General features: G+C 43.8%; 1 protein-coding gene across 1 annotated transcript in view; it reads left to right on the top strand.

Moving 5' to 3' along the window:
• The first annotated feature begins 15,297 nt into the window (after positions 1-15,297).
• The window catches only part of TRPC5 (transient receptor potential cation channel subfamily C member 5), a 65,154-nt gene continuing 55,423 nt past the window's right edge, over positions 15,298-25,028 (top strand). The window contains exon 1 of the mRNA XM_008931817.4: positions 15,298-15,675. Coding sequence (XP_008930065.2) covers positions 15,298-15,675 — 378 coding nt within the window. The remainder of the gene's footprint in view (positions 15,676-25,028) is intronic.

The raw sequence follows: 25,028 nt of genomic DNA, 5'->3' as shown, positions 1-25,028 counted from the left end.
TGGCACAAGAAGCCAAAGTCAGGGCAGAGCTGAGGACTAATCTCATTTCCCACACATTAATTGTGCTTGTTATGCCACAGAGCTAATGATGTGTGAGAAACTCAGCTGACGAGGTTATGCTGCTTCTCTGGTCATCCTTGGCAGCTTTGTAGGTGTGCAGAAAGCTGAGCCTCAGGTAGCTGTGCAGTGGGGATCTTAGCCTGACACTCCTTCCTCCAGTCAGTGTCAAAAGTCCCCTTTCTCTGGAAACAGCTCCCAGAAGAGAGGATTACATTTTGAACACTGTGTTCACAGCAGGAGGGAGTTCAAGAGTCCAGGACTGGGGTCAGCCTGAGCAAGCAAAAGCTGGGAGTGCCACTCCAGTCTTTGCTCTATAAAGGAACCTCTGCCAGGTGAAACAGTGTCCAAATGATGTCTGGCATGTGCAGTGGTCCCTCCAGAAGTTTGCATTGCTACTCAAACTTTGTGTGTTTCCTGTGTTTCAGTGAACACCTTAAACATAGCTCACTTGTACAAATTTTATTCAGTAGGTGGGGCAAAATAGGTGAGGGTGTCTTCAGACATCACCCAAGCATGGAGGTACAAAGGATAAATAATGCAAACTGCTAACTTTCCATCTCCTTCATGTGTAAGGACTGGAATTGCCACCAGCAGCGATTGTGCCCCAGAATTAACACCTCACTGAGATGGATGGGACTGTTCTGACCTCTCTGAGCCTTTTGTTCTTTTCTGGGGTGTCTGCTAACTCCTGTAGCTGTCTAAGAAGCAGATACCTGAATTTTCAGATTCTTCACAGTCATTGAGGATGGAAGATTTCAGATGAAAAAGCAAGAGGAAACCAAAAGGAAATGAGGATTTGAATGAACAGTGCCTGTCAGAGGAGACTAGCAGTGCATCATCATTGTACATCTGCTGCTCCAGTGCCTTGTTTGAGGGAAAACATCAGTAGGGAAAGCATCAGTAGGGAAACCTTACTCTCCTCTACAGTTTTCTGCATGTAGTTCAATCAGTGGTTAAGGTGTGGAGTGGAATGAGGTTTACTGGCCCTAGATATTCTTTCCAAAGTTGGTAGTGTCTCCTGCTTTGCCTCACCTAGAAAATGAGGGTGATGATACTTTCTATTTTTCAGGGATCCCTAACCAGATGTGCTAGTAGGCAGGGATTTGCAGGTGGAGGGCCCTTTGAAAATAGTGCCTGTCTGGTAATATCTGTGCTGTTTGCATTTCTATCTGTAGCCACAGTTATGACTACGTTTAAATAAAATTGTCTAGTGCGTGACACATTTTCTTAGCTGATATTAAGCTCTGTGTGGCACTTGCAGGAAAGAAGCTTCAGCAGGCCTTGGCTGTAAGTAGGCCTGTACAGAAATGCACTTCTCCTCTGCCAAAAGCAGTGTTAAATTGGTGGCTGCTTTATCAGATTGACTCAAAGGGATCCTCTGTCACTACATGTGAACAAGGGTGTTTGATACCTGAGCTGGCATGGTTTAATGGACTGACAAAGCTGTCTTCATGGAGAATGCCAGTGATGCTTCTGCACTGAGCTGACTGAGTGATAACACCCTTTTAGCTTTATAAATAGCAGAGCAGGCAATCCTTGAAGTGTGTGGGCTTGAGCCAGTGTACAAAATGCCACTGTTGCCCTGACCTGCCTGGTACTGGAGCAGAGCACAAAGACATCCCTTGCAGTGTAGATCATGCTGTCTTTTTCCTGTCCAGGAAAAGGCTTACAGGGAAGGAAGTGCAGTGGCCAGCAGAGAAGATCTGGCACCCCCAAAGCAAGCAGCTGTAGTACTGGAACAGGCCTCCAAGGGCAGTGGTCACAGCCCTGAGCCTGACAGAGTCCAAGAAACATTTGGACAATGCTCTCAGGCACAGGGTGGGATTTTTGGGGTGTTCCTGTGCAGGGACAGGAGTTGGACTACAATGATCTCTGTGAGTCCCTTCCAATTCAGGATTCCCTTCCAATTCAGGATGTTCTATGATTCTAATATTGCCAAGTCCCTGTGCTCCAAGGCCCATTTCTCCCCTCTCTGCCCCATACCTCAAATCTGCAAACTTTGGCTTAAAGCTAAGAGATTTTTAAACCTAGAGAATTTAAGACACTTTCTGTCTGGTTTCTGCATCAATGAAGTTCACTCAGTGACTCACACTCTTTACTTCACACCCTAGAGGCTAGAAACTTTTTTTCCCCTCAGAAGAACACATTCTCATGTAATTATTGAACTCCCAAAGCTCAGGGCTGAAAATAAACCCTAGCCAATGTGGCTAGGCTCCCAAGGAAGTGACAAGCGTGGCATGACTGTAATCTAGTCTAGTCGTGCAGACTGTGAGCAGTTACCAACAGCACAGAACCCTGGGGAAAACTGCTCTCCTGGGGTGACACAGCTCCTTGATGCCCTGCTGAGAGTGATGCTGCTTGTGGCCTTCTCCTCGGGGTGGTTTATCCTCATTCTCAATCTTAATGCCAAAAGAGTTGCTTCCAGAGTCACTTTACAGACAGTGCATTGCTGCTCTGTTGGCAGAGATCAGGGTCTTGTGAGCCATCTGTCCTGTAAGAAACAATGCTGCCTAGTCAGGGAGATGGTGAGGACGATATCCTGCAAGTATATCTGTGATTGAGCAGCTCTGTGCAGACATCCAGGGAAGACAGGCACATAAAAAGCACAGCTTTTATCAGGAATGCACAGGTTGGAAGAAACACCAAGCAGCCAAGAACATTCTGCAGGTCGATGTTGTTTGGGTAAATTAAGGAATTAGTCACCTTTCTTCTTCGCAGGTTCAGTGCTCTCTCTTCCTTTTGTCTGCAATAAATCCCAATTCTGATGTATGTCTACAGTGATCTAACCTATATTTTGTGGAGGAGCCAGGAAAACACAAACCAAGTGATGTTCAGGGAGAGCAGAAGAGCAGTTGGTAAAACTGTGGGTACATGGAAAGGAGAGGCCACAGCTACTGCCTTGTAGGGACCACACATTGTCTCATGGCTCATCCCTTTGCCAGAATTACAACTGACAGAATCCTGAGAGATGCACAAAGGACAGGAGGGGGACAGAGGTCTGTGGCACCCCAGGAACTTTCAGCAGGTTCCAGACACCAGTTGTGAGGGCTAGCTGGAAGGGAGCAGCAGCAAGGAGCCTTTACAGAGCCTTGGAGGGGAGAGGAAATGAATGTCAAGAGAGGAAAAGAAAACTGGTAGAGACAGCTGTGATAATTACCACCTTGGGGGTGATTTTCATTAACCTGCAAGATCTTCTTCTCAACAGAGATCAGATTGAAAAGGAGAAAGTGAGGCTGTGTCAGAAGAAACCTGAGAGGGAGGAGGGAGAAAGGGAAGACACAATGTCCTCTCAAGAGAATCTAGTAGAGAAAAAGTAATGCCCTATACTGATCTGTGGGTCCAACAGTGAAGACAGACCCAGGGGCAAGGTATTTGTTAACTGTTTTCTTTTTAAGGTTTGAAAAACATTAATAGTTTAAGTAGTTTATTATTCATTAGCATAATTAGGAATACATAAGTCTAAACTCACTGAAAACAGAATTAACAAATTAACAGGTGCAGGAATTTGGAAGCAAGAGGTTTGGGAAAACAGAGCTTGAAAATTTCGGCATTAAGTAGAGCAGTGAAATTGTGCCAAGCCTTATTTATGCATTTGTGCATTTCCTTTGCATAGGTCTACTCCTGTAGCCAGAGGAATAGAGCTCAATTTAAACATGGACCCCCTGCAGTTATACTGTAGCTGAGCCTAAAACCCAGAGCATACAAAATAAAATTCCTCTGAAGAAAAATTGATGAGCCTCACCTTGGATGTCTGAGGTGTCTTGAATGAACACTTAACTGAACAGGGAAGCAAACTGCAAAATTAAAACCCAAAGAAAATGGGAGAAAATTTTAGAATAGTATTTTGATGGAAGAATGTAAATAAAGAAAAAAGCAGCAACATTAAGGTATGCCGTAGACAAGAGCTCGGGAAGGAAAAAAAAGCATCCTATGCCCATCTAAGATGTTCCCCTTAGAAAGACCAAGAACTGATTTCCAAGATTATGTCCTGCAGGTTTTTCAGTATGTGACAGAGTAGCTCTGTGGGATATTTAAAATAAGGTTTTCCCTAGTAAGGTAGGACATTTCTAGTTTTTATCATCACTTCTTGTACAACCTTTCGTGGGACAGAACTGCTGCCCTCCATCAGGGTATGGGTCCCAGGAGAGGGGGGTCACTGCTGTGAGTTTGGAAAAGGGCACCAGAAGGCTTCCACTGTCAGATTATGGGGCAGAAGGATGTCTGCAAACGTCAGACGTGGGCCCGGGGAAGAGAGACCACAGTACTGCTGTTAACCACTGTGGCTGCCTGGATGTGAGGGGCAGGTGTGGGCAAAACTCCTGCTTGGCTCTCTTTTTACAGGAGGCAGGAGGAGGGCAGGGGAAGAGCATTTCCCATCCCTGCAAAGGGGCTCAGTGACACAACTTCCCTGGAGCACTCTGACTCCAGACCACTCTGGCATTGAGGTGCCTCAACAGGCACCAAAGCTCTGTTACACCTATTAAGCTATATGTATATAATATATTTGTGTATCTGTATTTCTGGGTGGTTCTGGCTGGTTGTCACTTGCTGTCACAAAAGGATGAAACCAGTAACTTCAGTTTGCTGCGTATTTCCAGTCCACACGACAAGAGGATGAGTGCTGTTCATCCTTTTAAAAGTACTTTTAGATCTGTGGCTCAACAGCCACGTAAGAGCTGGGTGTTGTTGGGAGCCAAAGGGCACAAAGCAAGTATGCAACAATTAAGAAATAACATGGTTGCTCCTGCAAATCACTCCTACAAATCTCTGACCTAAATCTCTGATTTTATAGGAATGATCTGGAGGTTGAACAGGCAAGTTTTATGCTGGAGATATTATTCAGGAACCTTTTTAGGGCATTAATAGAAGCAAATATCTGATTCTCTGCGTTTCTTCACTTACAAGCAATATAACAGTGTTACTCTTCTTCCAGGTTGCTTTATGTCTGTGCAGCATTTTTTGATGTCTTTTGGATTTGCCTGTTTAACACTCTTGAGAACAACATTTTTCCACTTTAAATGAATGTGTTTTTATTGCCTGCAGCCCTTCTGCAGGCCTTCAAAAACTGTCCAGTCTGCAGTTCTAGGCTCTTTCCTGAGCTATCTTAATGAATTAAGATTTGCTTTTGCTTTTTTATTTTATCTGCAGACTATTCTGTTTATTATCATTGTCAGGAGAAGCTCCCTCCCACATTCTTTCTATTAAGATTCCTTTTTACTGTATGGCATTTCCACCTCTCCATAAAATATCTTGCTATACTGCACAGCCAAGGCAGTTGTTTTGTCGAGGGACCATCTCTGCAGAGATAGCAGTGAAGAATGGTAGGACCAGGGCTGACTTATGCAAAACCATGACTGAGACAAACTGTGATTGCCCTGCCACTGCAATCTGTAATGCTTCGTCTCCATCATTGTAAAATACGTGCGGCAAAACCTTTTGCTTACAGACATGTTTCTCCTTCTCAGCTCTACAACCATCCAGGTGGCTCAGACCACAGGATTTGCTGGTGGTGTGCTGGAACTAGACAGGGTTCAACCTCGTGGGGAAGCTGCATAGAGAGGGGACTGTGTCCTACATCAGCTGGAGCTGATGCAAGAAGGACAGTCCCCCCATGCCAGGTTGGAGGTGGTGAAGGAGAGGATAATCTCCCCACAAGAAGCTGTGCTGTATTCAGATCAGCTATCTACTCTAGCTACTTCAAATATTTGGATTTTTCAGATTTTTCTTCCTCTGCCTGGAAGCCCCTAAAAAAACCTTTCCTTCTCCTGTGAAGGTTTTAGAAAGGACAGAAGTCTGAAACCTTGTTCCCTTTCCGTGGAGTGCAGGCATACAAGTGTCACTGCCAGGCACCAGCACCCCCATGGGAGCAGAGCAGCTGGTACTCTCCTTTTGGTCCCATTTATGAAAATGACTGCAAAATGCACGTGGTGTGCTCCCTGCCTATGGGGCACAGGTTCCTTGTCTTCCTGTCCCCAGTATTCTGCATATGCAACGAATTTGGTTTTTAATTCCTCCATATTTACCATGATTTGGAATTTAACTCAGGGAAACAGAATTCATGGTCTTGCATGTTTTCATCTCTGCTTCAACAGCTACAGCAGCCAGAGATTACAAGCACAGGCACGGAAGCAGTGGACACAGAGCCCGGAGATGATAATGATGCCATGCTACATTAGTGCTGCATTAGCAGATAAGACAACAGGATGGCATGCTTGACAGTATTTCTCAGTTCAGTTGACATCTCTTTTTTGTTATTAGATGGTGGAAAATAAATAGATAGCCCATCTCAAAAAAGTAGGGGACAGAGCAATGACGTCAGACAGACAAAATGAGCTTTCTGTTCTGCCTGCATTTGCGAAGATACGTACTGTGAATATATTCCGAGGTTGTTTGGTTTTTTTTAAGCTCCTCACAATGGTACATTTTTATTTATTGTCAGCTGCATGATGGCTGTGTGGAAAGAAGTGGGACAATTGCAGTGTATATACTTCACTGTAATAGTAGCTAAAAGCTACTACATGCTGCAGCCATTCCATCACCATTTTAATAACTTCAACAGTTTTAGTAGCTGAGACTGATTTTTGTTGAAGGAATGCTGAAGTATTCCAGGGATGGGTCAATACTCCCCCCTCCTTTTGTCTCACAAATAGGAGCTTTGCAATTGGCTCAACACCAGAGGTTTTTGCTGTTATCCTTCCCGTTAAGACATGCTGGAAGCTGTGTCTTGCTTTCAGGACAGATGAAATCAAATCTGAGATACCTACACCCTGCAAAGAGCCCTCTGGCAGAGCTGGAGATAGACACGGATGTTGCATGCCCTGATCCCAAGGATGACTCTTGGCCCATGTTCTGCATGGCTGTTTGGGCTGTGTGTGAGACACAATGACAAGGAGTGGATGTCCTGTGTATTATTATTGTCAGGTGAGAATATTGAGAGACCAAAAGTGTTGTTTTTCCCCACTTTCATGATTCAGATCTTGGTAGAAGCTCTGAATTTAGTGCATCTCCTGTCCTAGGCAGTGCTGAAAATGAAAGCGAGCGTTACCAACTAACATGTGTCTGTGTGAAGCCACACAACCTCTTAAATCACAGTATCTCTCAATCCATCCCAAAATCCAGGTGCTTAGTGCAGAGCACTGCTTGCAGGCTCAGTTCTCAGCCTCTCTCAGTCCTGGCAGGACAGGGAACAGAAAGGATCTCTTGTAATTTTGGCCATCCTAGGAATGGATCAGATCCACACTGCTCTAGCCTAGAGTGCATCATCTGCTTCCAGAAGCTACAACTGCCCATCCCAGCACTGTTCCTAGAGGAAACATCAGCTAAAGAAGAAGATGGTCTTTCTAACCCTTACATCCAAAACAATGTGATTACTCACTGATTTCTGAGTGTTACACAGGACAAACATCATGAGGCAAGGCTGCAGTGGCTTTCAAAGTGAGATTTAAATCTGTTTTGTGACTTACATACTTTGATCTTGTAGAGAGGTTTGGAATGTACTCTAGGTGGAGGGATAGTCCAAACTGTCCCTTTTTTGGCTTCTCAGAAGTGCCAGTGGATTGGTGCCTCTCATCCAAATGGTTTTTCCAGCCCTACATTCCCTTCTTTGAGCCAGAGCCCTCCACAGTTGGCCCTGAACTGCCTTACAAGCTACATTGCATCTCAGTAATTTGAATCCATGCCCTTGTCTCATTTACAACTTGCTGCAGGTTGTCTGTGTGTCAGCATCAGGGTGCTGTGAGATCAAGGCTCCTGCCTCACACGGCCTGAACTCTGCTGCCTCTGCAGATTGGAACTAGCCTGGCATTTTTCAGGCAGGAGAAGGGCAGTGCTGCTACTCCAGTGCTTTCATAAAGCATCAGCATTTGCCTTATAGCAGCACCAAAGAGTCTTCACCAATGGTCTGGAACTTTGCTCCTGAACAAATGCAGGATCCTGATGAAGTGATAAAGTGTTTGAACAAGTGAAAAATTGCTGTGGATATTTCAAAGAGGCAAAACTCACTGTGCTGGGCCCTGTCCAGTACCTACCAAACACTTCTCAGTATTATACATCACCCTCAAGGAGAAGAGAGGGAAAACACACCAACAGACACTGTGGCTAAACCAGAGACATGTCAGTCATCCCTGAAAGAAACAGTGGAAGTGGAAGTCAACTCATTTAATAGGGTATGAAGGATATGCCCCTGTTCCCACCAGGAGTGAGTGAGTGGGAGCTGTGTGGTGCTGAGTTACTGGCTGGGGTTAAACAGGACAACAGACCAGGATACCTGAGTAGAGGGGATGAGGCTCACCAAGGCCCTGCCCTCCTGAGTTGCATTTCTGGCCTAACCTGAAATAGAGCCAAGACCAGTCAGTCCCCTGCACTAGGCTGTCCCAGCCAAAAATTACCAGAGGAGAAGTGCTGGTTGTGTCTGAGTCCAGTGGCTCAGCTCCACTCTGCTTGCAGTGTATCCTCACCCACCAGGGAACAGGCCTTCAGGGAGGGGAAAGGGGACTCTGGCACCCCTTCCCATGCAGGACTGACCTGCAGAGCTGTGCATCCCAAAGCACCATGGCCCTGCTGGAGGAGCTGGCAGGAGGGATGCAGCCAGACACCCCTCTGTGGGGATCTGTCTGCATCCCTCCCCTCTGCCCTGGACCACCTTGCAGCTCCTGATGGCACAGCCCCTCTGGAACCTGTGAGAACAAGCTGCCCTCCACACACTGGCACTCTGCTGCCAAAAAGGGCTTAATCCTGGGCCTTGACTGAAAGTGAAGTCTAGGGAGATGCAGGATGCACTGTTGCTTCAACAGTTTGGTCACAGGCATGTCCTGCACCTTTGGTTCTTTCCTTTGGGTGCACTGGTAACTCCTCTGACTGCGCTGCAGGGCAGGGTGCCTGCTTTGAGCCTGGTTTTTATTACAGAGCTGCTCTCCCCGTGTCCAGCCCAGCGTGGCTGAGGAGTCTGGCTGACATTTCAGCATCGTTAACACTCCATCAGTGCAGTGTGAAACGTGCCTGTAGGCCAGCACTGGGGAAGTGTCCATCTGGAATCTGTCCCTGATGTGGATCTAAATAACATGAGAGCCTATCCCTGGACATTTGGGAAGCTCTGCTGTGGGAAGAGGAGGCTTGTGGGAGTCCTAAGCATTTGAGGCATCTGGTCTGGTCTAGCTGTCGGTATCCCAAACTCTCTGTCCATGAATTATGCTCTGGCTGGTGGAGGAGATGTAGAGGAGGATACCCTATTGCAAAGGGAGCTTGCTCATCTTTGGCCAGAAGGAGCCTCACTGCTTTGCAAGATGAAACAAAGCTGAAGCTTTCAGCAAGGAGCAAATATATATGTATATATAAGCATATATATACACACATATATGTATCCCATGTGTGGTTGGTCTTGACTCATCAATTGATTATGCAGCGGAAGAGACGCGTACCAAAGAGCTGGCCTTTCCAAATCAGACATATATATCTTTGATTATTGTCACCCTCCTCGGGAAGTTAAGAATTGCAGAGCTGGGACTTGAGTCAAATTGTGACATTTTGAGTTACTGGCAAAGAATTTTCTTTCGGCTTCTGTGAATTTTATAATCTGAAGTTCGAGGTTGTCTTCTTTTGCAAACACTGCTTGGATTAGAGGGTTATGTGCCACACCACAAGGCCTATATGGATTCTTACCTATGCCTGAGGTGATGAGGAGTGCAAATTTTTCTCTGCATATTTTAAGGACATATCCTCCAATGTGAATCATGAATGACTGCAGCCTTGCATTTGTACCACATATGCTATTAGTCTCTCCCTTTTGCTCATCTTGGGCAGTGAAACTGGATTACTCATCCCTGATTTTATTAGCTGTTGGTTTCTCATTTTTTGTGTTGTACTACAGCCCTACAAGCTTTGGAAAGCACTTATTCCAGGGAATGATATATCTTATATAACTTATAAGCTGAATATGAACTTCCTGAGATCATCAGGCCTTTGCTAAATGGAATTTGCACAGCCATAGGCACCAGAAGGTCATTACAATTTTATGATTTTCAAATACTTCTGAGGTTGTGTGTTTATTCAGTCATGGGTCTTTTTGCATTTAAAAGCATCAGAAAAAATGTCTGCTTCTGGTGGTGTGATGCAGAGACATCATGAGAAGCAATGAGACTTAGGGTTGGAATCTGGTTCCCACCGAACCAGAAAAATCAATTTTCTGGAACAAGAGGGTATCTTTGGAGAAGAAAAGGAATTGCAAAAGGTTACAAAGTCGGTTTTATTTCCTCATACTGTGCTTAGCCAGGCATTATTAGTAAATAAGATCTAGAGCACTTAAAAGAAGGATCCAATCCCAAATTCAATTGGTCCATTAGCTACATGTAATATTATTTACCTAAATGGCCCTTCTGGACCATTTCATAACTCAGGTTTATAACCTTTTCTTAAAAAGATCAACAGTACTGAGCACACAGTGTGTGAACACGATGAAAGAGGCCATTTTCACAGTTATGGGCCATGATTTCCAGACCTGGAGTCCAGATTAGAATTGTAAAATGAGGAAAATACTGTGTCTGAAATACAAAAAGGGAGAAATAGCCACAGAAAGAAGGAAGGAAGGAAGCAGTTAAGCAAGATGTGTTGCAAAGGATCAGTTCTTTTATTGAGTTGATACAACTAGAAAGTGCAGGTGGGTTTTACAGCACATAAACCCTTCTGCAGATCCAACAGAGAAGATGTAGTGACATTTAAAGCCACACAAAGAGTTTTGCCAACATGTGTCAGAGTGAATCTCCAGTGGGAGGGAGCAACCAGCCGCTCTGTGCAGCTTGGCAGATGGGGGGGTTTGCTGTCTGCTCTAATGTGTGATGTGAGTTGGCTGCTCGTACAGAGTCCCATCAAGTGGGAAAGGTAACTCTTTTCTATTGATCTTGTGTTCAAGATCCGTGTTTGATTAGTTCCTCAGGTTGTCAGATGCTCACACCAGCTCAGAGCAGTGAGTTCTGATAGCTAAATTCTATACCAGTACGAGTCTCTGCTGATCTCATTATAGAGGGAACTCAGCCATCAGGAGCAATGGTACTTTTCCACCTCTGAGTCAGCAGCATGAAAAGTCAGATGATGATAAAAGCAAATAAAATCCAGGAAGGTCCTATTTTATAATGAGCCTAGAGACACATAGATATAAACTGGCACTGGCTCATTCCTTTACAGTTATCCCTTTTAATACAGGTCCTTCTGATTGCCATGAGACAGTGGCACGTGGGAGCACGTTGTGCATGTAAGGTGGAGTGGCTCAGCTGCTAGCAGATCCTAAAAAAATTTGTAGTGACAACTCATGGAATTTTTAGTGGCAGAAGGCAGTGCTGTTGAGTGACCTTTGCCTGCCTGTCTTCATTAACCATCTCTCTAACTAATGGCTGCTACTCACTGCTTCTCCCCTGCTCTTCTTTTTCCTTGCCCCCTCCTCACTGCTGCTTGCCCATTGCTCAGGCTGCCCCCCTGGCCTTTGCCTGTGTCACCACATAACTCTCCAGATTCTGCAATTTTCATCATGTTCTCTCTCTAACAAGAGAATGAGAAAAGAAAGGTCATTTTTTCCCTTTCCCCCTTGGTGTTGAAGCGATCACTGGTTCAGCTGGGCATGATACATGAGTGTGATGAGCTGATCATTTGGTACTGAGTTGTGCTAGAGAGTGGGAGACTCGCAGGGGTGCTGAGGACAGTGCAGTATCTTGGAGAGTGCTGACTGCAGATGTCATACAGATGGTGGCAGGTATAAAGCCACTTCTTTATTTTCAGCCAAAGCCATTGTTTCCAACCCTTGACTTAAGTAATGCCATTCCCTTGTGGTTGTAACATCTCCAACTCACAAGTCCAGTCCAAAAGCAGGCAGCAGAAGATTCCAACAAACCTACCTGTGGCAGCTGTGACTCTTCAGAGTGAAAGCCCTGTTGGTGTGCGGGGTAGATAGGTCTGAAGTGAGTGGTGAAAGATGCAGAGAAATTTTTGCAGTGATAGAAAAAACATTTTAAGTCATTAGATAAAGTAATGTGGCCAAAAACCTTCCTTTTCCAAGCCAGACAAGCTGTTTCTGCCAGGTATGGCTGCTTTTTAGGGGCTAAAACTCTGATTTCTGTGTCAGGCAACACAGAAGTGGTGTCAGGCTGAAATGGCTTGGAGATTTAGATTTATAGTTCAGGGAGAAGGACATCCCAGTTGGAGAGTGGTGATAGAGTCCAAATTGAGCGTGAAGTCCTCTTCCTGTATCTTTTGTAGTTTATTATGTTTATTATAGTTCTCTTGTTTCTCTATACCTGTTTGTGCTGCAGGTATCACCATTGCATTAGCCAGTCATTGAATATTGTCTGAGGTGTCTCCAATCAAGCATAGACTGGAAATACTTTCTTTGCCCCAAATATTAACTCAAGTAGCAGAAAATGCCTCTCTGTGAAGATAATTCATATGGAAAACATACATTTTCAGGCTGTCTGCACAGATTCCAAAATTTTAATGTTTCTATTTTTGCTACCTTTTAAGAACATCATTGCTGCTTCTCTCTGGGCAGCACCTATGTATTGCCTACCCCTTCTCTTCCCTGGATTTCTTCAATATTTTTGTCATTTTTTAACTGTTAAGCCAGACACATGACCAGTCTGGGACAAACAAGTGGTCTAGGGTCTACCAACATTGTCTGCTTCACCAAGAGATGCTACCTCTGGGAGACTGGTGATATTGAGAAGCAACAGCTAGAGCAGGGATCCTTGTGCTTGTTCATTCCATCCACAGGTTTGACTCATGCTCTCATAGACAATCCCGAAGGAGAACGACATCAGGTTTGGAAGATTCATCTGTAATTGTGCTGGATGTCTGGCTGAGGGGCAGCTCAACAGCAAAAGGTTTTGCTGAAATCTTCCATGTAATCCAGGCAGGGTGTTTTGGGTTTTGGGGTTTTTTTGATACTGCATGCTCTCATTTACAAACCCAGTCAGCAGCACGTGTTTGTTAGGCTATGCAGTGTTGGCATGTGAAGAATTCAGGAAAATCATTCAGGAAAATCAATCATCAGTCTTTCCTGTTTAGTTTCATTGCAGCTTCTTATGTGCTTGAAGTATTTACAAAATGCTTTCTTGGACTGGGGTTGTACTGGGAGATGAGATTCCACTGAGGAGTTAAGATATCTGAAGCTTTCTTTTCTTTCTACAAAACTGTTGGAAAGGAAAGGGATTCAGTTCTGACATGATGTTTCATAAGGTGACATTTGTTATAACTCATTGCAAATGTTACTCACCATCTACAAAGTGTTCAATTAAACTGAAGAGCAGTGAAAAATTCCACTTAAGTAGCTGCACTTATTACCAGAATCCCTCAGCTTTTTTGGAGCCAACATATTCCCCCTGGAGACTTCTACACAGTGACTGCTGTCCCCTGTGACCAGTCCTGCTGATTGGTGTTCCCTGCTCCCATCAGCCAGATTGTCACACTTGGACAAAATTTCCCTTCCCCTTTGGGTTTATCCTGACTTTCCCAAAGATCTCTTTGGTCATTAGTTGTTAGCAGACCTGTGCTTCATCCTTTTGTGTCCTGTTAATATCTCAGTGGGAATTAGCTGGACCCCTCATAAATAACATTTTCAAAAACAAAATTTGAAAGTGACCTGTGATCCTCGATCCTTTTGAAAATCAGAGTCATTGGTTATTGAAACTTGAAGCTTCTGAGTCACTGCGATTGTTCCTTAGTTCTAAAAGCTTTAGTGGCATAATGTTTCCATAGAAAATAAGCCAATATATTTATAGTTTCTATTCAGATTATAGTCCTTCTGCCTCAAATGCCTTTGTGTGTGTCTTGAGATTGAAACGTTGGATTCTATGATTCCCTATGTGTGAGCAATATGGGAGTAACTCTGGATATGTAACAAACAAACTTTTCTTGCACTTGTAGGAAACTGGGATACTGAGTGAGCACATTTTCTGAGATGCCAAACTGGCTGTTACAGATCTCTGGCTCCCCAGGAAGTTCGCAGATGCAGCTTTGCTGTGTGCTACAGCCACCCACTCTTTTGCAGTGTCAGCTGGGCTGGAGCTCAGATCCACCCACTCCCACCCTACCAGGCCCATTACTCTGGAGCTGAAGGCAAAATGCAAATGTATGTGCTCTGTGGAACACGACTTCCCTACAGCAGGAGGGGATGGAAACGAGAACCCATGGCCTTGCGCTCCCAATTCCCCATCAGAACCACAGGAACCTCCCTTTTTCCCTGGGTAGGGCACTCAAATGGAACAAAACTCTGGCTAATTTGCTGCAGGAAGCCACTGAGCTTTGTGCAAGGAGATAGAACAAGCAGTCCAATTAGTTACAGCTGCTGGTGTCCCCTGGTCCTGACTTGGTGTCGTTTATCAGTGCCCAACAGAGGTAGACAAGCCCAGTTCCTTTTTTCCTTACCTGTGAATACCTGTCGAGCCCATGTTTCCTATTACTCCAGTCACCTGTTAGGCTCTTAAGGAACCATAATTCATTCAGTTTGCTGCACTTGTTCCAGGGCACAATTTACTTCTTGTTTTCCTAGACCTAAAAACAACATCACAGCCTTTGGAGAGCAAGGGTGGGGGCTTTCTACATCAGCCTGTCTTTAGGTCCTATTTATAAATGAGGAGAGTGAGAAAATATGTTTAAAAACATTCAAGCTTTAAAAATAAAACTGCGACCTAGTCAAAGAGTAAACATTAAGGAAAAATAAAGACCTATTTTAAGAGATGGAAGCAGAGAAGAAGCAGCAAAAATATTCAAAATGAATCTATTACTGTAAATAGGAGGGCGTAAACCAGCATCTTCTATCACTGACAGTTCAGAGATGCTGAGGACCTGCACCATCAGTGAAAAAGGAGGAACTGAAAAAAATATTGAGTGGGAAATAAAGCAAAGATGAGAAATCCACCTATTTGCACATGTGATAGGTTATCCATAAACAAGATCGTGCTTCCGACCAGATAAAAGAAATCAATGGCATAGTGTTTAAGTGAGATTAAAAAATACAGTGAGCGTCTGTCATTCCACATTCCTCTCCTGAGCAGTGGTGTCACCTTTATGCTTTCAGAAAGCCCTTTAATGTGGGGTTGCTCAGGGGGTGTTGTGGTCACCATGTTGAGAATAAAACGTCTTAAAAAGGGATCAGAAGCTTTTACTGTGATGGACCTTTGGAAGTTTGTCCCCTCTGTGTCTGTTTTGTCACTTATATGCGGTTCTTCTCCCGCACAGGTTGCCCAGTCACTATGAACAATGGCCCAGCTATACTACAAAAAGGTAAATTACTCACCATACAGAGACCGGATCCCGCTACAGATCGTGCGGGCAGAGGCAGAGCTGTCGGCGGAGGAGAAAGCCTACCTCAGTGCTGTGGAGAAGGGGGACTACGCCAGCGTGAAACATGCCCTGCAAGAGGCAGAGATCTACTACAACATCAACATCAACTGTATGGATCCTCTCGGTCGCAGTGCCCTTTTAATAGCCATAGAGAATGAAAACCTGGAGATCATGGAGCTGCTGCTGAGCCACAGCGTGTACGTGGGCGACGCGCTGCTCTACGCGATACGCAAGGAGGTGGTGGGAGCTGTGGAGCTGCTGCTGAACTACAGGAAGCCAAGCGGGGAAAAGCAGGTTAGTTTGGTGTTCCTGTTCAGTTTTAAGCTATTATCCTGCACAGAGAGGTGCAGTGCAGCACTCGTAAAGCGCAGCCCTTGGTGCAGGTCCGTTGCTTTAAGTGCCCAGAGCAGACGTGTGCAGTCCGGTTTGGATGCGTATTTTCCAGTCTGAACAAACATTTTCTGTGTGACTTAAACACTCAGCATTTTCTGTTTCACTCAGTGTTCTTTCCAGCCCTACAGTGTTTGTGGACATACTGGTTTACAGGTTGATTTATAGATGAGTACTTTCTAAAGGAATTTGTGGCTTTCTGAAATTACATTACAATCCGTAAATGTGAACTATTGCCATGCTGTTGTACTGATATTAAGTGGAATTGCTTTTCATAAGTAAATTCTGAAAGCACACATGCTTATAAATGACTAAAAGCAAGCAAAAGTCTGCTAGGTTTCTGTCCTTTGCTGTAGTGCAGACATAGCATCTTGGTCTCCCTCTCCAGGGAGCTCTAGGGAAGAAATTCTGAGGCAGAACATAACGTTATAGCAAGAGCTAAGCTGCTGTATAGCTGAGCAATGAACAACTGTGACTTGTAGGGAGGATCCTTAGCTACAAAGCCATTCCTAAGTGACATAAGGATCTTTGTGAAAATCCTGTCACTTCAAGTGTGACATATCACACTACCCCAGCTGTGTTTTCTGGTTTTCTTCTTGTCGTTTGTAAATATTCCTGCCAATAATTGGAATAAGTTAAGTACCTTACTGACCACTGACAATTTTTTGCATATTCACTGCTTTAGAAAGGAACATCCAAAACTTGGGTAATCCTTATATATCGAGTCTCCTTTTGTAGGCAACACATCCCCCTGTGTGTGAAGGAAGAAAATTATTAATGCCAGTCAATCATAGAAGAAAACATTTTCAATGGATAGGCCCCTTAGTACATAGTTTTTCAATAGTCATTTTGTGTAGCCAAAGCAAACAATAAGGATCAACCCTGACAGCATTCAAGAGTGCTCAGCTTAACATTTAGAAAAGCAGCATTCTGCATGCTGTAGCAATGTGATTCTAATGTGTGATTTAAAAACTAATCTCTTCTATCAGACCCAGAAATTGAAATGATAGTACTGGGTTTTAGTCCGACAAAATATAAGTAGCAAAATATGGACCACACATGGAGAATGAGCCATTTTTAACTTAGTCTTCTAGCAATTCGAGCATCCTACACCTCAACAGAAAGCAGAAGTTTTTTTCAGTGGCAATGAGGAACTGCCAGTAATTATTGCAGGTTAACGACAAGTTTCTCCTGAAATATCATGGAAAGCAAGCGATAGGATTCCTGTGGATTTCTGTGACATCTCTTGCATAGCAAAACTTGTGTTCACTCAAATTCATAGCCTTGCTGGGTTAACTGGGAAGAGATAAAGGTCCACGAAATAAGGTTGATTTATTGCAGCTGAAATTCAGCTCCAGTGTCTCTAGTTCAGTGATCCATTTCATGGTAGGTCTGTTTAATTTTTTGTTATCTCTGTGCCAGCGTGCAGCTCTCCTTCTGTAGCTAGGATTGTATCTGCTGCAGGGTTTACAACTTGGAGGAGAACACATGTGGGGGAGAAAGAGATGCAGTGCCAGTTTCAGCTTTATTTACAAGGTTCGTTACAAGTCCAGATTTCATCGATATATTTTAAACTAGTACTGGCTTGATGCAAGATTCCATGTACAAACTAGGATTGACTTCCCTGGCTGGGTTTCAGGCTCTTCTGTAGACTGCAGGAAGTGTTTGGTGGTAGGGGGCTGCAGGACTGGACTTCCATTTCAGCAGTTTCACTGATCGTTCATGCAATGATGGTAATTAACATTTATTTCATGTATAGTGGTATAACATTAGAGAGAAGTGCTTAGTTAAGTGAAGTTGGGAAAAAGTTGGTTAGCTTGTCAAATCACAAAGCTAGTATAGGGACACAAGTTCCTGATGCTAATTCCACAGCAGTATCAATATGCATTCATTAATTATCTTCGCTGGACCCTTTCTCATAAAGTCCTTTAGGAATCCCATGCCTAACTACTTTCACAAAAAGCACCTGATAAATCAGAGTAGCACAGCTTTGTTCTCATCAGCTACTTACATGTTCTAAACATGGGGATTTTGTTGAGTAGTAACAAAAATTCACACTTGGTGGAAGGGTTTCTGTCTGGCTGAGAAATTTGTAAGATGGTGTCACAGCACTTCTTATATATCAGGTTTAGTATAATCTATTCATTAAATGTACACAGGGTTCAGTCTCACCAAACAAACCTGAGTGAAAGCAGCTTCTCGGACCACATGTGACAGCTCGTTTCCCATCAGGGGCTGGTTGTCTTTGCTGCAAAGGTGCAGAAGCAGCATCTTCTAATTACTCTGTCTTAAATGTTCATTCATCTGAGTCTGGTGTCTGCAAAAACCTGTTCATTCCATTCTCCTGCTGTCTGCTTCTGAGCTGTTATTTGCCTCTCTCCCAAAGTCTGGTTTCTCTGACTGCCAGGCACGAAGAGCTATTTGAGTCTGTTCACATCAGCTCAGGTGATTGTTGTCTTTGCATCTCGAAAGCAGCTGAGTAGCATCATTCAGCATAATCCATTTCATGGCTGTGTGTCTTCTCTCACTCCCACAGCCTTATCCTTGGTACCACAGTCCTGATGGGAAAGTGTTACAGGTTGTGTTATTCCAGCCTCATGTGGGGTCACCGTGACTGTATCTAGTTTGCAAAAGATATGCCCAAAATGAGGTCAAAAACCATGGCCCTTTGACCTGCAAAGCTGTGGGTTCTCTCACCAGCCACAGTCTCTGCAAGCTGAAATGTCCTGGATGCTCCATACCTGTCTCTTCCCCTGAGGGGAAGAGTTCTGCTTTTCCCCATGTGATGACCTTTTCAGGGAGCAGAAGTAAAAAACCTTTCAAATATAAGAAGTGATCTTTGTTGTGCTCCTTATGTAAGAGAATCAGGGTCTCATTGATGACGTGAGGGACAGGGAGAAAGGGATGAAGAGGTTGGATGGCAGAGGTGCCTGGATCTGTTATTCAGAGAATTTTTATGAATCATTATTCCACAAACCTCTGCTAGACTGCTGTTTAAGCACCATTTACTGAAAATGCCATGAGAATGGCAGGGGTAAGTCATAGCCAGTAACTATAACAACACAGCTCCCTCACTGCAGTGTGAGGGGTGTCTCAGGAGACGAGGAGATTACTCTGTTTACATGTGGAGTGTGTGAGAGCCGGGAACATGAACCTCCTCCCTCCAAAGGCTGCTGCAGAGCACATGATAGATTAGTGTGCTCAGCAGTGATGTGCTACAGTAGATGTATTTCCTTTCAGGTTTATCTCCAAGCAAGACTCATAGGCTATTTTAAGAACTTCAAATTTCTTCTCAAATCCATTCTGTCCACTCTGGACAACTTATGGCCACGGTTTTGTGTACTGCACTGAGTCTCCTGATAAAGATGAGGAGAAGACTTTACCATTTACAGCCAGAATAATGGCTAATACATTTACTGCTGAAAGACACTGTTGGCTATGGGTGATTTTGGGGTCAATGAGAGAGTCGTCATGGTGCAAACACCTTAGTTTTGCTACCATGGGAAGCAAATGTGCTGATGTGCTTCACTCCCAGCAAAGAGTAAAGCCCAGGCTTTAAATGACCCCTCCTTTTCTTCAAATTGGAACTATTGGAACTCTTCAAACATACCACACCAGACTCTGGGGTGGACTCTCACGTTTTCCTTTGTGTCTGTGTGCAAGTGTGGTCCTGAGTGGGTGGAAGGTGCCTGTGAGCAGAAGTTGGGGTGCTGAGGCTGCCACAGCCCTGCCCATCCACCACAGCACAGATGGGAGCTTTTGTGGCCTTGGCAGGATGTGGTCTGGACATGGCATAACGCTAAGACAAGTTCTCAGGGAAATAAAGGAAATTCAATTATCTCCTCAAAATAGATTTAGTAACAAAAGAGCTTTTCTAGTTCTGTGATTTTTACAAGTTCACTTGTTATTTCCAAATGTTACGTAATTTACTCCAGTTAATCCTCCAAGCTTTTTTTTTAAACCATAGTTCACTTTGACCAGTCACTTTGTGTTGCTAACTGGTCACTTAAGTCATAGGGTAGTTTGTTTTTCCCCAAATAGAGGATAGACATTGGGAAATCAAGCAACATATTCATCAATATTAAGAGGAACAACAGAATAAACTAATTTTCACGGAACCTAGAGGGTATGCAAGTGTTGCTCTTCCTGCAGGGATCTGTAGTATTTCCTAGGAAATAAAAGTGAGCCTAATCTGGTGCAATAGTTATTGTTTGATTTTCTGGACAGTTGAGAGGCTGAGGTTGTACTGCATAGCAGCAGAGGAGTAATATATGTGTACTTGGCATGGCAATCCACACTCAGTGGTGAGTGGCATGTTATTTTTAAATAAGAAAACAAATCACTGAATAACCACCAGAAAGAGTGGTAGATAGAAATAGCAAAATTCAGCATGTGCAGATGCAGTACTGACTTTGGCCCAGGCTTAGTGAGTCAGGTGGCTCATGTGTTTGGGGGTTGGAAGTTAAAATACAAGTAGCCTCTGCATGGGACAGGTCCAATACATACAATGGCAAAACAAGACCTTAATGCTATTCTGTAGGTACATGTGGAAAACAGATATCTGGCTGGGGTCCTATGGGGTTGGAATTAACAGGGAACTTAAAATTACTTCTTTTTCTTTTTTTTTTATTCAGTACTACCATGGGAGCAAGGGAATGTATATATGAAGCCTGTTGAATGAATTTGCCTTTCCAGTAAAATCTTGTGTCTCTCAAACTATTTGACCTTTGAGTTTTGCTGCATTTTTTTTTCTAAAAGTCCTCTTAGATATTCTTTTTACTACACAAACATCAATACAGTGGGTTATGTTTTCAGCCAGGCTGGATTCTGCACCTAAGCTGCACTTAAACGGCATCTAATTTCCAGCAAAGAGCAGGAAATGCATGTCCAGAGATTCACATTCTCCTACATATTTGATTCACTTTCAATTTATCATTAGTAATAGTTGTATTTCCTGACATTTTAAAGCTGCTGAAATTAGCACAAATTTTCCCTGTGACTCCAGGTGAGGTCTTCAGGGGCATTTTCTTTACAGCTGCTTCTGTGAATTCTGTGAAGCAGCCCCAGTTCTCCACCGTGTATCACAGCTCTGAGTTTGCACAGATCTGGCCTCATTTTTTGCCTCACTACCCAGCACATCAGGCACGGTCTGTGCTGACTGCTGAGCCCTCCTTCCATTCTTTAAGGAGCTCTAATCAGTCATCTGAATTGCTGCACATTCATGGTGTAGCCATAAGCACCTTTGCAGGGTAAAGGTTTTCTTCACATCAGAGCTGACATGGACTGTTTACGTCAGGAGGGTACGAGCATCTCTCTGGTGTCTGTTGAACTTAGCAATGTGCTCATGGCAGATGGCTCCAAATTAATCTGGCTCACAGGTTGGACTACAAGTGCAATTCCTCAGTAAAAAGAATAAATAGAAAAGGGATCACAGTATTTATGGCTGTGATTCAGTTTGTTTCGATAGGCCAAAGGCCTTCTGAATCAGTGAGGCCTCAACAGATCCATATGTATTCCAAAAGAAGGAGCTTTACTGAAACAAACTCTGGAAGAATATGGCTGTGAAGAGTAAATTATAGAGAATAAAAGGTAAGTTTTCAGTCTTAGTTGCTAATCATCAGATACCTGCTGGTGAAAAGTTGATGCCACTTGATAGTGTTAGAGAACTTAAAATTTAACCTCAAAAATCCTCTTTCGGGTGAGCTGATGAGTGAAAATCCACCTTAATCTTCATGAAGATATCATAGACCAATAGCCTAGAGACAGTCTTTTGTAAAACAGAAAACAGCAGTTTCATTAAGCCATTTTTTTCCTGCCCAAATCCAGTAACCCTCTTAATACAATGTGGTTTAGCTTAATCTTCCTATTCACACCAGATTCCTGTCCTGCAGTCAGAATCCATTGCAAAGTTTAACTCTTAGCACCAACAGCCCTTGATTTCACAGACTTGCTGGTGCTTACTAGATGTGCAAACTCATTGTCAGCCCTGTGCTACCACTGATGGGACTATTTAAGTCAAAGGAAACAGTTCAGTTCAGTTCTCAGATATCTCATGATATAAAATCTAGATTCTGCAGGCAATTGGGAAGAGTTTTAGAAGCAGCTGGTGTTCCTCATACCCTGGCTGAAGGGAATCTGTCTCACCTTCAAGCAAAGTGCAGGTGAGACAGAACAGGTCCTGCCCTGTGGGACCTGGGGATAGTAGCTGTGGGAAATATTATCCTATCTCCTTCAGTAAAAGGTTTATGTTTCTTTTAGAGGTGAAGGAGAGACTTCGGGACTTCCCAACTAAAATTCCTGCAGCTCTGGCTCCTAATCTGTAAACTGAGGATAGATATGGGGATATCACTCACACAGAGAATGAACAAAGTCTTGCTTATGTGCTGGTAGCAGATATTCTGGGTGCATGCACCGTCTTTTTCTGGAACCTCGCATGAAGTACAGAGTTATCCCAAAGTGGAGGAGTGTAGCCCTTCTGTGACATTAACCATTACATACCTGCAGTGTTTTTGTTCTTCCTTACTTTATGAAGATCAGCTAACTCAGGGAGTTGTTGCTGAAAACTAGGCATCTTTGTCAGGGGTGTCTACAGGCAGGGCCTGTTCTGCTTGAGCTCTGGCTACCCAGCACTGTAGCACAGAGCATAACAGGCTGGTGGGTGTGACTCACTACAGGTGCTGTGTCCTTTGGTATGACTCAAGACAGTAATTTCCATGTTAATATGAGACCTCCAAAGTGAAAAGGGAAGGCTGAACCTGGTGAGGTACACTGACTGACAGCAGTTTCTCAAGAAAAGCAGCAGTTGAGAAGAAAAGGGCCGCAAGTTCTCAGTATGGAAATATTTGAAAGGCACAATAAAGAATAAAGGTTGTGTCTGAAAACAGAGGACTAGCTGTTACTGCTCCAAAGCCTAATGGCTCTGTTAGCATCCAAGCTTTTCATTACTTTTATTGATGCAGTAATAATTCACAGCTATAGTTAACATGCCTTTGACATTGGCCGCTACCTTCAAAATGAATTCCATCTAATTAAACTAAACAATAGAGAAGTCAAAAACCACTCCAGTTAATGACTGCATTTAACTGGAAATTTCTTTCCTCCTTCCCCACTGCCTTGTTCTCTAAATAGTCTTAAGTGTAGGTGAACAAGGCGTGAGGCAAAACAGGGAACTGGGCTGATACACCTCATGGACCTAAGGAGTAGCATCAAGGTTAAGGCTTGCAGGCTGCAGTGGCAGCTACCAGGCATCCAGCAGTGGCAATAAGTCACTGGCTCCTTCTCCTGGGTCAGCCTAAAGTCTGTTATTAGTTCCTAGGAGTGCTGATGGGGTCAGGCCAAGAACTGCCTTACAGCATGTTCAAATGGGTCATGCTTGTAATTGAATATACAGCCACGTGGAGAAGTTGGGAATGCTTCCCAGAGAATTATCTTTACTCTGGAGGAGTGATCTTAGCACTTGCCTGCATTGGGCAAACTGTACAGTGTATTTTCAGTCAGGTGCAACATGTTCATGGGATTCAGCTGGATGGATGAACTATTGTAGGTGAAAAAATCCTTTTTGTGTTCTTACACAAGTAAACTTGTGGGCTCTCTATAGACCTGTTGATTAAGGAGTTCAGATCAAAGAAACATATTTTATTACCTACCCAGCATCCATAAATATGCCTACTGGACTCACCTGCCTTTGCTCAAAAACCTCAGTTACAGCATCACCTGTTCCCTGACATCACACAACACATGCGTTTGCCTCTGGTCTGTATGACTCCCCCAGCCCAGAGGTTTGACCCAGCTATCTAGATTTACTGATACAGATGTTTGGGAGAGTCTTCCTGGGGCAATAGTTGCAACACATTTTCCAAGGGAAGCTTCTCTCTGTGGGGAAATTGAACGTAACAAATTACAAGCTCCTCCGAAACAAAGTCTGGGATCTATAAAAATCTATACAGAACTGCAGGGCAGTTTGGCAGGAGTCTCTCAGCCCTCACCTGGCTGTTGAATAGGGCTGTGCTTGGGTGGCAAAGCAGAATGCCACCTTTATGGCTTGTTTATCCCTGTGATGGGCAGTATTTTGGTGGCAACAGTGGGCAGGGATATCAAAAAGGCATTGGCTGAGAACAATATTCTCACTGCTTATCTCTGCATTGCTGCAGCAAGGGAATGCTGTAATCCAAGGTCTTTGCTCTGTCATTGCCTTGGGAGAACATGTTGGAAAGCCGCTGCAGCCTGCAGGAGGCTCAGGGCCACGTGCACCGTCGGGATTTAGTGCATGGCAGTGAGAGAGGGCTCGTGTGCTCCACTTACACACTCCTCAGGCAGACAGAAGATGAGGTAGCATCAGGCTCTGCAGCATGAAGGGCATATCATTAGCTAGATTCTTTCAACTTCTAGCACGAGGAATAACAGAGGAAGTCACTGTCTTAGTGGGAATAAAAAAAGATCACAACCATGCAGATTTTATTCACATGCAAGACCATGCCACCTGTCTAGATTGTAATTTCTTTTCTGTTGCAAACTCTGGGGTCTTTTCATAAGCCACAGTGTCTTCTTGGTTAGTAAAACAATGCCAAAAGCACAACTTAATAGTTAAAATGTCTAGTGACTGGGACATGGACAGCCTCGCTGGTCAGCAAGAGAATAATTTATTATTTATTTCAAGCCTCTACTTATGGAGGAACTAGTTTTGTTTCTGGTCTGTGAGCTAAGCATCTTCAACCTATCAACAAGCAACACTTGGCCCTATAAAATTACAGTATGCATATTTCTACCTATTAACAACTAATGTCCATCTTTACACCTCTCAGCTTTCAACGCCCTTTCTTCTTTTCTTCAGTCATTTTCTTGTTCTGGGTCACGAGACCTTTGACTCCACACACCTTGTAGACACTTCCTCCCACCTTCTGCCACATTCTCTTCCATTCTGGCAATGTCCTCTGCTTAGTTAACCCTTTGTGTGCCTGCTCTGGTCACGATCCTCCACAGAAATGGGAACAGCACTGGGCTGGCAGAAGGTGCAGTCACTCAATCCTCTCTGTGATGGTGTTTTATGAACAAATCTGATTTTCTTTATTTTTCTTTTTAAAGAATATGGTCAAATAGGAACACAACCCAAGCAAAAAAACCCCTCCCTTTTCAAGCCCTGTTAGCAACATATTACCTCACCTAAACTTAATGAAACATCTCTCACCTGCATAAGGTAATAAATTGCAGGAAGAAGGGTGTTTTATGTACAAAGATGACATAAAAGGCTATAGATAGCG

The sequence above is a fragment of the Manacus vitellinus genome, unplaced genomic scaffold, assembly GCF_001715985.3.
Source record: "Manacus vitellinus isolate BGI_N305 unplaced genomic scaffold, ASM171598v3 scaffold_62_pilon, whole genome shotgun sequence".
In the NCBI taxonomy this organism is placed as follows: Eukaryota; Metazoa; Chordata; class Aves; order Passeriformes; family Pipridae; genus Manacus; species Manacus vitellinus.
The sequence above is the reverse complement of the archived record's forward strand: the minus strand, read 5'-3'. Positions and strand labels throughout refer to the sequence as shown.